Source organism: Canis lupus, chromosome 7 (assembly GCF_003254725.2).
Source record: "Canis lupus dingo isolate Sandy chromosome 7, ASM325472v2, whole genome shotgun sequence".
Classification (NCBI taxonomy): Eukaryota; Metazoa; Chordata; class Mammalia; order Carnivora; family Canidae; genus Canis; species Canis lupus.
Window position 1 is genome coordinate 53,667,066 of NC_064249.1, and position 15,850 is coordinate 53,682,915.

Here is a 15,850-nt window from a genome sequence, read left to right on the forward strand (position 1 = left end):
CCACCCTTCCAGCCAGTGTGCACATGCTGAGGAAGGGGGAAGCTGGCATGTGTGGGGCTGAGCTTTCAGCTGCTGTAGCTAGGGTTTGGTTACATAAGGAGGAGTTGAGCAAATAAGTATCTGGTGAAGATATGGAAGCCAGGTTTCTCACAGGAGATACAGTACGGGAAGGGGGATAAATAGAATAAACAATGTGGTGTCGGATTGAAAGGGGAGGTGTTAGTGGGAAACTGGGAGCATATCTAGCTGACAGGGATGGATAATAGGTTAAGAGATGATAGATAGATAGGTATAGAAATACAGATGTGTGTATGCATGCATGTATGCAGAATATCCCAAAAGTCTTAACACATACATATATGTGGTAGACAGAATAATGGTCTTTCTAAACATGTCCACATCCTAATCCCTGGTATTAGGCAAAAAGGAACTTGCAGGTGCGATTAAAGTTGAGGACCCTATGATGGGGAGATCTTCCTGGATTATCCAGGTGGGCCTGCCCTATTTCTCAGGCAGGGGACATACAGAATGAGCCTAGAACACATTATTGCACCAGAAAGTAAGAAAATACTCACAGAATGAAGGGAACATATCAAAAGGACACAGGAGCTGACCTGAAGGAGCTCCCACAGACCAAGTCTGCAGCAATTTAATCAAAATAAATACTGATAATGATGGATTGTAACTTTTGAGCAAAAAGCAGAATCCATGAGTTCATGCAGATTCAAAAAGAGAGAAGAATTAATGACTAATAAACATGGAAGAAGGAAAGCTCTATCCTACAACAGAATACCAACTAACAAATCTAAAAGGAATAATGGAATTTCTTAAATTACCATTTTGCAATCCTTATACCAACCATTGATTTGGCAAAAGTCATCAATAGATGCTAAATCTAGTGAATAAAAGTTTGACAAGGAACAAGATATTTCGGGACACCTGGGTGGCTCAGCAGTTGAGCATCTACCTTTAGCTCGGGGTGTGATCCCAAGTTGTGGGATCGAGTCCCACGTCAGGCTCCCTGCAGAGAGGCTGCTTCCCCCTCTGCTTATGTCTCTGCCTCTCTTTGTGTCTCTCAAGAATGAATAAATAAAAAAATTTTTTTAAAAAGGAACAAGATATTTTCATATCCTCAAAGTATCTCTCCATAAAATAGGATTAATTACATATTAATGAATTTTACAGTAGAGAAACCTGGCAGACTCCATCTTAAGCAAATGATGACAGTTAATGTCACCAGCATTGGGACAAATGAATAGTGTGTCTTCTGGGATGCACTGAGAAAGCAGGGTATAACTCTGATGGAATTCCAGCCCAAAAATACAGAAATCACAAGGAAACCTCAGATAATACCATCACATTGCGGAGTAGGAGACCTTTGAGAGGTGAAAAGTCATGAGGGTAGAGTTGTCATGAATGTGATTAAAGATCTTATAAAAGAGGCCTCAGAGAGCTCCCTCGCCCCTCTGCACGTGAGGACACAGTGAGAAGAGGCTGTCTATGAACCAGGAAGCGAGCCCTCACTGGACACTGAATCCACCAGTGCAGACTTGCAGCCTCCAGAACCATAAGAAGTGTATGTTGTTTACAAGCCACACAGTTGATGGCACTTTGCTATAGTAGCCTGAATGGACTAAGACATCAATCCACCAAAATTCTATCTGGTGCACCCCACATCTTGCCTCATGGGCCCTTATCACTAGTGTGATTCTGTTCCCTTGGGTGGTGTTTGGTCTTGTATATGCTTCCCTTCTGAGATATTGCACTCTCTGATGGAAGGAACCATTTCCATCTTGCTCATCGCTGTAGACCAGGCGCTGGCCTAAGGCCTGGCAGATAGCAGGTGCTTGGTATACAGTTTTTGAATGAGCAGATAGATAGATGACCTTTAGCGAATCTTACTGAGTATCAGTGACCTTGCTGTAAGATGGGACACTAATTCCTGCTTAGGGTACCTGTGCTATGTGGCTACCCTATGGGACATAACCAACCTGTGAAAATAAGAGTCCTGACACATGAGGGAAACAAGGACCCATCACCTTCCTCCATTTGGAAGTGAAAGTGAACTTGCTGTTATGGTCTCGGCCTGGAGGACAGGCTCCCATCGGACCACCCTGAAAGGCAGTCCACATACAGCCCTAACCATGGGATATCTGACCAGGAACCAAAGAGCCTGCTATTCCAGAGGCCCAGGAGTCTTTCACCTGTGCCTGGGACTTAGGACACATACATGCAGATCATAGGAAGATAGCTTCAGTTTGTCCACAGCAGAGGTGTCAGGGCTAGCTGGCCTGCCAAAGCAGGCACCCCAGCCTCCCAACTCAAGTAACCAGCAGGCCGGCACATTTCAAGACATAACATAGTTCACATTCATAGGAAGGGCTAAGCAGAATGAGCACATAAAAGCACTGACCCAAGAAGTCAGCAGACCCAGGTTCAAATCTTTATCATTGATTACTGGGCAAAGTACTTAACCTCAATATCTATAAAATGGGGATTTTATTACCTTGTACCTCATATAGTTATTTTAAAGATAGAAAAAAAAGCATGTAAGATGCTTCAGCAGGGAATCAGCACACATTCGGTAAAAATTATGTCCATTATTATAGAGTAACTAGGTGTTCCCCATTCAGAAACAGGATCATCTCCAGTGTACCTCTAAGCAGAGCCATGTTCAAAAGTCAGCCCAAACCAAGAGAGGAAGAATGAGAATGACTCTTCACATATCACAATACTCTTAATATGATCTTGATTTTCTGCACACTTTGCTTTACTTTCTGTACTTTTTTCTTTAATTTATCAAAAAAAGTCATAAAGTAAACAACAAAAAAAAGCAATCTCTGTGCTGCAGTGAAAATCCTTACCTCAAATGCAGCACAGGATTTAATCGGGTAGAGGTAAAGGTTGGTGATGACATATGGCCCAAGGCCCCCATCCAGGACTCCAGCTGCTCTCTCTAAAGGGGTGTGCTGGGTTCCGGTGGTCATAGGCAGAGGTGAGTGCAAATCCGCTGCACCCACAGTGCTAGGCAAATCACTGCAAACCCCAGAGGCTATGGGAGCATCTTCCTGAGGTGAAGAACTACATCCATCCATGATGGCCGGAATGGCATCCTGAGCCTCGCTCTCTGATGGGGCTCCAGCCTCTGCAGGCATGGTCTGAGGAAGAGGCTGGCCATCAGACTGGTGCAGTTGCATTGCTATGATGAACCTGAGAAAGGCCTGGGCATCCTCAACTGTAGACATATATCCAAAGGAAATCCTCACAGATCCTGTAGGCTGCCCATCTATGAGGTCCACGTCATCTCCACAGACATGACCAGCCTAAAATAAAAGGGCAGTAAGTCAGTGAGAGTGATGCATTCCTTATGGATAAATTGGAAATCATTTTGTAGAAAAAACTTAACCCAGGACAAGAAACTGCACCAGTAATACATGCTGTGTGCCTGAGCCACGATCTCCTAAGCACAAGGACTCCCTTGTGAATCTCACTTCGCCCAGGTGCAAATTGGGGTCAATACCAATGTCAATGGATCTTTCAAAAGTTTAAAAGAAAGACCTGCATGGAAAGCATTTACCCAGAGCTGCACACCATGTCAACTCACAGACACATCAAGACAGACCAAAGTTTCAGAAATGTGATGGGTCAGCTTCTTGTTCTACCCACAGCTGAGGCAGTAGAAACATCTGCTAGCCACTCCCTTGAGCCTCTCAGAACCAAAGGCACCTGGGTGGCTCAGTTGGTTAAATGTCTGCCTTCAGCTTGGGTCATGATCTCAGGGTCCTGGGATGGAGCCCCATGAAGGCTCCCTGCTCAGTGGGGATCTTGCTTCTCCCTCTCCCTCTGCCTGCTGCTCCACCTGCTTGTGCTCTCTCTCTCTCTCTCTCTCTTCTCTCTCATTCTCTGCCAAATATATAAATAAAATCTTTAAAATTTAATTTAAAAAAAAGAACCAAAGGGAGGGTCACATCCCTGAGAGAGCTGCCTTTGACAAGAAGGCAAAATAGAGATGCCCTCTCTGTGAATGAGCAGCCAAGGCCACTACAAAAGCCAAAGACAGGCCGGGTGCTCCTGCTGGAGGGCGGGGAGAGAAAGGCAGGAAGTCCCTGAGCCTCCTCTCCAAGTGGGGATGCTGGGTATCAGTCCCTGCTCAGGCCACCTGCCTGCCCCGGTGCTGAACCCAGGTCAGTCACTCAAAGAGCTGAGGTCCCAACACTCCACAGCATCAAATATTCTATCTAGAACTGCATCTGTTTCTGTACCAGGGCATCCTCCTCTCTCTTTAAATAAGTCCAGTCCATGGTTAGTTGGGATCTAGTGTATACAATAGTTAGTGACAACCAAAAGAAACTCAAGTTAGAAATGATTCCAAAATAAATAAGTGCTCTTTGCCACCCGAACTATTCTTATGAAATGGCTTAAAACACTAGCTGTACCCTGAAGTGAAAAACCTCAGCCTAGGGCAGAGGTAGGGAGGGAGAGGATTCTGAGAGAGTCAGAACAGCCCCTGGAAGAGTTTCTCTCCTTACCCAGAGATGAGCTAACTCTAGGATAGGACTGGACTAGCTAAGAGCCCTCTGTATGTACAAGCACATTCTCACATACGCTTGCCCCATATTAAGACCCATCTTCTGCCTTTACATTTTTCCCCTCAAAGTAAAAAATGACTGCCAGAGAGGTACTATGTTTTCTCTTTTTGTGGACCCCTTTTCCTTTGCACTTCCACAGAGTGGGCTCGGAGAAATGAGCCCAGCCCACAGAACCAGCTCTGACCCCAGACATGAGACCAGCCTCCAGGGTGGTTGGAGAGGCCACCATTGGACATGACCAGCATTACCAACCTGAAGATGCTTCTTGACCATCTCATCGCTTATCCCCAGGTGCCTCTGGCAGGCCCCAGTGTTACAGAAGCAGCCAGTTCGCACGTGGATGTTGTAAAGACTGGCCATTTTATCCACCTGTGGGTTCAATGTGACATGAAACCAGTGTTACAGATGTCCAGTTTTACTCTGACTGCCTGGGAGAGAGTTTCAGATCAAAATGTGGACCTCTCTTCCCTAACAATAAAATGAAATTGAGCTTGGAATTTTGCTTTGAAGTGCCATGATCTATCATGGGTTTACTAAACACATTTTATAAAATGTCACTGAGAATTAAAGTTTATGCAGTTGGCTCATAATGTATGCCTGAGAAAACCGAAAATATCCAATTCAGTCCAAACTCCAAGTTTGCAGAGCTCACATTTCAACAAACAATACTATTAAAAATGGCACAGAAGATTTGAATAGACATTTTTCCAAAGAAGACATACAAATGGCCAAGAGATACATGAAAAGATGTTCAACATCACTCATCATCAGGGAAATGCAAATCAAAGCAACAATGAGATATCACTCACATCTATTATAACAGTTATGATTGAGATAACAAGCAATAACAAGTGTTGGAAATAACGTGGAGAGAGAGAACCCTTGTTCACTGTTGGTGGGAATGTAAATTGCTGTAGCCACTACGGAAAACAGTATGAAGGTTCCTCAAAAATTAAAAATAGAAGTACCACAGGGCCCAGCAACCCTACTTCTGAGTATTTATCTGAAGAAAATGAAAATATTATCTTGAAATGATACTTGCCTCCTCATGTTCATTGCAGCATTATTTATAATAGCCAATGAAACAACTTTAGTATCCATCAAAGGATGAATGGATAAAGAAAACTGGAATACACACACACACACACACTGGAATATTTTTAAATCATAAAAAAATAAGGAAATCCTATCATCTGTGACATCATGGATGGACCTTGAGGACATGATACTAAATGAAATAAGTTAGACATAGAAAGATAACTATATGATATCATTTATATGTGGAACCAAAAAAAAAAAAAAAACCTCAAACTCATAGATACAGAGAACAGATTGGTGGCTGCCAGACGTAGGGGGTGGACAAAAAGGGTAAAGGTGGTCAAAAGGTACAAACTCCTGGTTACAATATAAATAAGTCTTAGTAATGTCATGTACAACATGGCAACTATAGTTGATGATTCTTCGTTATATGTATTTGAAAGAGAATAAATCTCTTTAAGAGAATAAATCTTGAAAACTGTCATCACAAGAAAAAAATCTGTAACTATGTATGTTGATGAATGTTAGGTAGACTTACTGCAGTAATTACCCTGCATTATATACATATATCAAATAATTATGTTGTATACCTAAAACTTATACAACATATGTCAATTTTATCTCAATTTTTTAAATAATAAATTATTTTTTTAAAGAGCCCACATCTGCCAAGGGGGTTCACAAGAATAAAATCTGAGTGGCTGGGATGGGGGACAGGTCCTTGGCATCTTCTGCCACAGGGTTGATCACAGGGCAGTCCCCAGCTGAGCCACCACTCAGAGCCTCCCTGTCTAGGTTCACAGCCTGGGTTACAAACATTACTGTGTTGACACTGTGTATTATCAATTTGCTTTCTATAATGTCCCTTACTTTGGGTTGAATCACAGAACTTCTGTTCCTTCCAGAAGTGCCAAGGCTCTTTCCTGTCTCCCAAAGGCTCTGGGAGGCGAACTGCATTCACCCAGTGCTCAAAAGTAGGGCTAGCATGGGGGATATTTGCCCAGCCCTTCCCGCTGTGAGTCAAGGGCTGCATTCTTCCAAGTATCTAGGAGCCCACTGAGGGTCCTCTAAGCCCTGGTGACTCCTGCTAAACCCAGGAAAGTCACCTAACTGCATTCAGGAAAACAAACACATTTTGCCCAGCTGGGCAAATCTTTGAAACTTTTCTCCCTGGGAATTCACATTGTAGGATGGCCAGAGGCAGCCAGGGGCAGTACAGCACTCTGCAGCTCACTACACAGCCAGCAAACTATTCCCGGCCATGCTGCGCACAGCAGTGGTGACTCCCACACTGCTGAAACCATGGCTGTCTTCACTTCAGCTGTCTCCCCTAGACTGTCAGAGTGAGAAGTCCTTCCCTGGATTGAACTGAGGGGCCTCAGGAAAACATCTCTGTTCCTTTATCCTGGGCAAATATAGCTCAGTGACGTGCAAGACAACTAATGAAATCCAGGCATTCCCTGACTCTCTGAGTTGAGACCTGGCAGGACCGCTGGGTCTGGCCAACTCCATCTCCAGGTGGCCTCCATTCAAAGGGCAGCTGTTAGGAAGTTCCCTCACTGCCCCACCCCAACTCCTGCCAACTGGAATGAGAAGTCCCCTGTGCCCACCCCACATTCACTGTTCCAGTTACCAATGCCATGAAACAAGCCACCAAACTTGGTGGAATAAAATAATAACCACTTTATTGTGCTCGGAGCTACAGAAGGTCAGGAATCCGGAAAGAGCACAGAGGAGATGCTTGACTCTTTTCCATGATTTCCCAAGTCTCAGCTGGGAAGACTCCAAGGCTGGGAGTGACGTGGTGTCTGGGATTTGGAATCATCTGGAGACTTACTTATGCATGTGTGTGTCTGGCCTCCCAGCCAGGAGGGCTCAAAACAGGACTGTCACAATAGGGCCTGTGCTTGGCCTCCTGACATGGCTTGGCTTCCTCAGAGCATGGCAGCCTCAGGGTAGAACTTCTTACATGGTAACATGGGGCCCAAAAAGTGGATGCCCCAAGGAATAATGCTTTCTACCACACAGCCTTCCCTTCTGTAGCATTCTTCTGGTTGTGGGCAAGTCGTAAATCCACCAAGATTCAAGAAGAGAGAGGGGCCCCCACCTAGAGGAGGATCTGGGTACAACAGGCTGTTTGGGCCACAATTAACCCTCCTCCAATTTCCCATCATGAAGTAGTCCCCTTTTACCTTGAGCCTTGTGGAATCCCTGCCTGTGCCTGGCCAGGTGAAGGATTTGGTTTTGGTGGCAGGATGAGCACTGTATCCAGAGAGGGCGAGAAAGTAGCCTGAGCACAGAACAACATGGGAGCCTCCCCACCCAGGAGCTTGCATGCTCACTGTTTATTGAGCACTTGCTTCCCCGTGGGCCCCGTGCTCAGGCATTCTATATGATATCTCATTTAATCCTCAGAGCAACACTATGAGCAGGGTTCCTTGTTCTCCCCATTTCATGGAGACTTGGAGAGTTTATACTAACTTGCCCAAGCTCACAGCGCCAACAAAAGGCAGTCAGAATCTGAACCTGCATTCTTAACCACTAAGTAGAGTGACTTCTGCAGAGGGGAGAATGGAATTAGGAGGCCTGGCTATAAAAAATGAGAACCCCAAAGCTTCTTACGGAAAGCTAAATTCTTTGAAAAGCTTCAGAAGTTCTTTTGAAATCTCCTGAAAAGAGCTATACTCAGCCATGAAATCATCCGTTCTTTCTGAAGGCCACTGAAATCCCTATGGAATTCCTACACAGAGAAGTGGCCCAGGGAAACCAAGCTGGGCTTTACCAAGCCAGCAAAGCTGGCCACGCCTCGGCCACGGATCCACTCATGTAACAAGCTTCCTCTATAAACACACAGAGGAAGAAACTCGTCCAGGGTCCAGCCTCCAGGAATGAGTCCTGGTGAAGTCAGCAGGACACCTAGACAGGTAGCTCTCTCCATTACTCCCCACCAGACTGCTCCTCTCTTCCAAGCTTCTCTGGCCAAATGAGGCATTCTCTCCCTGCTCTGCCTGACACAGCATACTTCATGGTCACCTGTCTGTCCTCCTCCATACCTCACAGGAAATACAAACTTATTTAGGTCCACGAATGAAACTTACTTTACCAATCATCTAGAACAGTGTGTTTAAGAAAGCATACTCCTGATGCATTTTCCATCACCTGGAAAGCATTTAAAATCACACACTTCTGAGGCACCCCAGGTGGCTCAGCTAGTTGAACATCTGCCTTCAGCTTGGGTCATGATCCCAAGGTCCTGAGATTGAGTCCATCATCGGGCTCCCTGCTCAGTGGGGAGTCTGCTTCTCCCTCTCCCTCTGCCCCTGCTCCCTGCTTGTACTCTCCTGCGTGCTCTCTCTCTCACTCTAGTGTGCTCTCAAATAAAATCTTTTTTAAAAAATTGCATACTTCTTAGTGACATTGGGCTGCCAGTGCATTACTAAAGGAGAGTCTGCACAGTAAACCTACCCAAGAGAGAACCTATAGTTAGAGTGTCTACTCCCGGATACCAGTAAGGATTGACATATCCCCAGAAGAATATTTCTCAGCTTTGTTCCTCAGCTAGTTTATGGCTATTGAGAAGAGAGAGGGTTATGATTCCTTGAGAAATGGATTTTGTTTGAGAAATTCTGCATTTAACAAAGGTTAATGGGGATTGTGGCTTTCAAAGGAAAACTTATCTGACCTTTGAACCTGCTCCTCACAGAGCTGCTCCAGGAACTCACACTCTGGGAAGGGCCTTAGGCTGCCCATCCCTGCCAGTCTGTGACACCCTCTCTGATGACCGTCTACCACTGTGTCTGAGTGCTTGATATGACTCTGGACATTTTAATGGACTGAGCAGTGACCAGCTTACTCAGTTATGGCAAGGAGCCAAGTATTTCCTAATACTGCACTGCAGAGTACAGAGTACATCTGCACAAACTGTTTTATAATCAAACTACTAAATCCTTTGATCTCATAGTATGCATGAACTACGACAGAAATAAGGACTTTTGTGATACTAAGGACATCATTTCTACTTGTTATAAAGGAGTTCTGAATTCCAAGCCACATGCAAATACATGGTGGTCAAAGGACCACGTTTTGTGTGATGCCAGGATCCGATCTGATGTATCACCGGGGCCACCATGCTAAATAGACATGGGATGACTATTCTGTAGACAGAATACACTGCTTTTCTGTCTACACTCTTTTAGGATGTCTTCCCTTGTTAGGATGTCTTCCCTTGTTGGCAAGCTGTCGGCTGCCCCCTTCCACTGCGATCAAAGACTCCGCCCCTCCCTCCTTGCACTTGAAATTGACAATTTCTGGCTGAAAAAACTAAACATCCACACCTGTTAGAACTGCATGGAAAGGAGAGTAGGGAGCCTGTAAGGAAGCGCTGGGGCGTCTCCAACCATGCCCAGGCTGCCCTTTGCACAGCGGCTGCAAGCCCCCAAGGACCCGCACAGCAGTACAGTTCAGGGCTTCAGAAGGCAGCAGAGTGCCAGAGAAGAGTGTCTCTTGTGAACGAGTACTGGAGGTGATGAGGAGACCCACCTGGGAGTAACCAATGATGTTCCCACTGTGGTCGAGCACATTAAAATTGATGATGGGACCCTGCTCCTCCGGGCTGCTGAATTCAGAGTCACTGTAAATCCGCACCACAGGGGCTCCGTCAGGGTACCGGAGAGCAGACAGGGCAGTGTAGGTGTACTGCGCCAAGGTAAAGGTGTGCTGCTTTATATTCTCCATTCCACCTCAAAAGCGATTGCAAAATGTCAGAGAGAAACATGAACTTCACGTGCAATTCACTCACTCATTTTTAAGAAAAGATCATTTTAACCAGCAAAGCTGGAGCTCAGATCAATGATTCTAAATACTGGTAGATGCTGTGTGATACTGTCCATATGGTTATGCATAGGTGTGGAGAACTAAACACCTTCTGTTGCTGTTCTGTGGAATCTTCCATAGGAATTCTTGTCATCCTTCTTTTTTCTTTCTTTTTTTTTTTTTTAATTTAGACCTTTGGGTTACAGATGGCACAGATACACAATTTTATTTTTATTATTATTTTAAATTTTTTTTTAATTTTATTTTTAAGTCATCTCTATACCCAATGTGGGGCTCAAACTCACAACCCTGAGATCCAGAGTCACATGCTCCACTGACTGAGCCAGCCAGGTCACAGTTTTATCTTTAAAAGTATCAGGGGAGGGGATCCCTGGATAGCTCAGCAGTTTAGCACCTGCCTTTGGCCCGGGCATGATCCTGGAGTCCTGGGATCGAGTTCCATATCGGGCTCCCGGCAGGGAGCCTCCTTCTCCCTCCTCCTGTGTCTCTGCCTCTCTCTCTCTATGTCTATCATAAATAAATAAATCTTTTTAAAAATAAATAAATAAATGTATCAGGGGATAAGATAAATAGATAGATAGATAGATAAATAAATAAATAAATAAATAAATAAATAAATAAATAGTATCGGGTGGTTTTGCTGGTTTTTTTTTTTTAATGTCTAAAGCATTTTAACATTATCCAAATCGATTAGGGATACATGTTACAACATGGATGAACCTTGAAAACATGTGAAATAAGCCAGACAAAAGAGCAGATAATGTATTATTCCTCTTATCTAAGTGCCTAGAATACGCAAATTCATACAAGCAGAAAGGAGACTTGAGATTACTTGGGGCTGGGGCAAGGGGAAGGGGGCAGCCTGTTGAATGGGTAGAGTTTTAGTTTGGGATGATGCAGAAGTCCTGGAGCCAGTCGGTGGTGGATGGTGGCATACCAATGTAAGCACACTTAATGCCCCTGAAACGTACACTTACTTAAGTTGGCCAAAATGGTGCATTTTGTGTTACAGATAGTTCAGCACATTTTTTCCCAAAGAAGCGATAAAGTAGGAATAACCAGGGTTTGCTTTATTGTGGAACTGATATGGTCAGTCTGTTTTCAGTTCAGAGGTGTCCCTGCCCCCATCAGACCTGCAGCTTGCAGTTTGGGTGTCTATTAATATCTTTCCTTGGAAAAGTGCTCATATCTCAATACTTGTCTTTATTGTCTTTTCTTTGTCTTGGATGGTGTACACTCTCTGCATTACCATCAGGACTCCCCTCCACTCCTGTGAATCCTGTCTGCCCCCAGCTCAGGCCAAGAACCTGAAGAGTCCCGTTACGGTGGCAAGAGAGAGAGAAAGGAAGGACTACCTAATCATTAAGCCACATCCCTGCTTCACCACAACTCCATTTCCATATGGATGGTCCAAGCAGTACCACCCAGTTCTAGAACCTCAGCCTCTGGAGGAGTGCCCAGGAGCACAACAGGATGAACTCTCTGTGTGTCAGCCTACTGTGAGGGTCCTCCACCTGCCCACACACCCCAAACATTTGCCAGGAAAGAAAACCTGCATCACTGCAAATGCCAACAACAGAGACAGTGGTTGGGGCTCAGGGTTAGGCATTATTATGGTCTAGGTGGACATCTCAGCCATCTCAATTATTAGGTCCCAGGGAAGGCATTTAACCTCTCTAAATATTAGCTCCTCATGAGCAAAGTGGGCTCATCATATAGCTCCCCAGTGTGACAGGAGGGAGGACCCAGAAAGGTAGCAGCTGAATAAGGTCTCAGGATCTGTAACCAGTCCTAGTTTGGGGACCAAGGATGGCTCCTCTGCTCCTGTGAAGCTACTAATCTCCTGGTTTGGAATAATCTCCTACTTGTGAAAATGTTCTTTTAACTGACACACACACACACACACACACACACAGCACCTCAGCCTCTTGCTCTTGCCTCAGAAGTCATTCTGAAGTTCTTCAGGATAAGCTTCAACTGCATTCAGGGTACAGCTCCCAAGTGCCAGCCGCTCACACAGACCGTACGTCCTTACCTACCTTATCTAAACCGCACCCATTCCAAGGCTCCCTCAAGGACGCAGGTGACAGGAGCAAATTCCACATAGATAAAAGGGTCCACTGACCTGTGAGGCGCTCTAGGGCATCGAATCCATGTTTTAGTGCTATCACGTCAAGGAAGGAGATGGTGCCATCTTCAAACCTGTAACAGGGTTGAGGGGAACAAGGTCAAGCTGTGGCCAACATCTCCATGTGCATTTTGTGGCATGCAACAAGGTTTTGACTCTAGTCTTGGCTATAATCGATGAATACCTCTGCTGTCTTATAAACCACTGCTCTCCCAGTCAGGATAGACGGATTTACACACAGAGACGGATGGGGCCGGTTCTGGCCCTGACTCGCTCACTGGGGGTGCTTCCTTGGGATCGGATGGCCATGGTGACAAAGGACCCTAAAAGACAGTCACCGCCTCGAGAAGTGCTATCCTGCCCCCGTGAAGACTTTGACAAGACCCCAAGCGCCACGGGCTCTTAAAACGCTGCCCTTGGCCCCAAGGGAACCCCGCTGGCAAGGCGTCGGTTGGGTGTGATCAACGCGCTCGGAAGTCTAGGATGCCAACCTGCGGAACCACAGGCTTCGGGGAACATTAGGAGGCTCCCGATACAGCACACATGCCCCTCCTGGATTATCAGGGTGTTCACGATCGTCGCATTCTGTGATTTCTCATCTAGCCAAAATATTCATCAAATCTCTACTGCCCACACACTGCGCGCCAGGCACCGTCCTCGGTGCCCTTCTGGCGCTTCCCTTGTCCTGAGGCACAGAAACAAGGGACGACACGCGACAGGTAAGCAACACGCCAGCGGGTGACAGTGCACTGAGGATGCAGAAGGATCATTTTTGAAACAGCAGAGTTCACAGAGGGAAAGGGCGTCCCAGGCAGAGGCCGCAGGGAACACCCCGAGCGGGCGGAAGCGGGCGGAAGCGGGCACGCGCCCTGAACGGCAGGGACGTCAGCGCGTCGTCGGCGCGTCAGTGCTGCGTCAGTGCGTCAGTGCGTCAGTGCTGCGTCGGTGCGGCTGGGCGCGAGTGCGCATGAGCGGGGAGCCAGCGGGGGCGCGGGACGGTGGTGGGCGGCAAGTCGGAGGACGCCGGCGGTGGGGAGGTGGGGAGGCTGACGCGTGGCTGCAGGGCTCAGGGCAGAGAGCAGGGGCGGGATGCGGACCCAGAGCCTGACAGGCAGAGTCCGGGGGGGGGGGCCCGGAGGCAGGAGGTGTCAGCGAGCACTGGCCTGAGGATGGGGACGGCAGCCTCTGCGAGCCCACCTGTGGGTGACGGAAGCAAGTTGAAGCTTTCAGGGGAAATGCTCTGCTTTGTATTTTAAGATTCTAGAGATGAGGTCTGCTCAGAATACTGTTACTGCAATGTTGATTTCTTTATAAAACCGATGTGTTAATGATAGCCGTGAATCAATTATGTGAACCAACAATTAATGAATCAACTGGGTTGTTTTCATTTCTGTTTGTTTAAAGATTTTATTTGGGGGCAGCCCGGGTGGCTCCAGCAGTTTAGCGCCTGCCTTTGGCCCAGGGCCTGATCCTGGAGACCTGGGATCGAGTCCCATGTCAGGCTCCTTGCATGGCGCCTGCTTCTTCCTCTGCCTGTGTCTCTGCTTCTCTCTCTCCTCTCTGCGTATTCTCAGAAATAAATAAATAAAATCTTTAAAAAAAAAAAAAAAAGATTTTATTTGGGCAGCCCCGGGTGGCTCAGTGGCTCAGCGGTTCAGCGCCGCCTTCCTCCCAGGGCGTGACCCTGGAGACCCGGGATCGAGTCCTGCATCGGGCTCCCTGCGTGGAGCCTGCTTCTCCCTCTGCCTGTGTCTCTGTCTGTCTCTGTCTCTCTCTCTGTGTGTCTCTCATGAATAAATAAATAAATCTTTTAAAATATAATAACCAGTTGTGCCATCAATATGCACGCAAACTTGTTCCAAACAATGCCATCTTTTAAAATGACTGCTTGAGTAAACCGTTGTACCTCTTGCCTGTGCTCTGGGAAAAGGCCTGGTGGCCTATCTTCCTTCCTCTCCTGAGAGTCTTTCACCTCTCCTGCTTGCAGCCCTTGTACCCTCATAGCTATGGAGAAGCCCCAAGTGGGGGGTCCAGTTCACTAAGCCACCTGGGGCACACTCCAGCCGGCCTCCATCCACTCCACTCCAGCCCTCCAACCCCAGTGGCCCAGTTGGGTCCCTTGCACAACCCTATAGGTGACGCGGGCCAGAACCCCTGCCTTGCTGAACTCCAGTCAGCCACTCCCACAGAGAGGTTACCTTTCAGCCACCGAGCTTCTTGGGATGTAGAAGTCTTCTCCTGCCAGGTACGCAGCAGCTGTGCCCCCTCCAAAGTAGGTTTTCCTCAGCAGAGGAGCCACACGATTATTCACCAGCAGGGCACCCAGGCCAGTGGGGAATCCAAAGAGCTTATAGAAGGAGAGGGGGACAAAGTCGGCCTGGTGGACCGACAGGTCCAAAGGTGAGGTGCTCACATAGGAGGCTGCATCGAGCAGCACGAACCACTTGCCAGGCACACTCACAGGGCACATCCGCCCAGCCTTGACCTCTCCTATCCAGGACAGGGGGTACCTGGTCCCGGAAAAGTTACTCTGCGCGGGGTAACAGAAGAGATGCGGAAGCTGGCAGTCAGGGTCACTGGCGGCAGCGGCCCGTCTCTCTGCCAACCGCATGTCCTCTGGCCTGACTGGGATGGAAGTGACGTTCATGGCCGTGGTGACCTTCCTCATGCCCACCACGGAGGTATGGCTGTCAGTGAGGTAACAGAACCGGCTCCCGCTGCACTCCGGGCCTGGGGACACCCACGGGAAGGCCTCCGCCACCAGTTTAAGAGCAGCCGTGCTCCCTGCTGTGAAAATCACACTGTAGTCCTCTGAGGAGGTGTGGAAGTGCGCCAGAATCCTGGAAGAAGCATAGCATCATGCCAATCCATGGTCTCAATAGTGTCAAATGTTCAGGGGTAGCTGTATTTGACCTCTCGCTCTCCCTTTATATTTAGGGAAAAACCCAGATCAGCTTTGCCACAATTACAAAGTTAGGGTAGGGGCAGAGCAAGCAGCAGGAAGAGATGACAAACCGGTTCAAGCTGGCAAGAGCAGCTCTGCCTCCCATGTCCCCACCCTCAATGGATAAGATAAAAATCCTGGGGCAGGATGCCTGGGTGGCTCAGCGGTTTAATGCCTGCCTTTGGCCCAGGGAGTGATCTGGGAGCTCCAGGAGTCCCACGTTGGGCTCCCAGCATGGAGCCTGCTCCTCCCTCTGACTATGTCTCTGTCTCTGTCTCTGTCTCTGTCTCTTCCTCATGAACAAATAAAATCCTTTAA

General features: G+C 47.2%; 1 protein-coding gene across 1 annotated transcript in view; it reads right to left on the reverse strand.

The window, feature by feature from the left end:
* The window catches only part of MOCOS (molybdenum cofactor sulfurase), a 53,493-nt gene that overhangs the window by 26,005 nt on the left and 11,638 nt on the right, over positions 1-15,850 (reverse strand). Inside the window, exons 4-8 of the mRNA XM_025429111.3 lie at positions 14,787-15,428; positions 12,586-12,662; positions 10,167-10,366; positions 4,842-4,958; positions 2,865-3,323 (exon numbers count right to left, since the gene is read on the reverse strand). Of these exons, the coding sequence (XP_025284896.1) occupies positions 2,865-3,323; positions 4,842-4,958; positions 10,167-10,366; positions 12,586-12,662; positions 14,787-15,428 (1,495 nt within the window). The remainder of the gene's footprint in view (positions 1-2,864; positions 3,324-4,841; positions 4,959-10,166; positions 10,367-12,585; positions 12,663-14,786; positions 15,429-15,850) is intronic.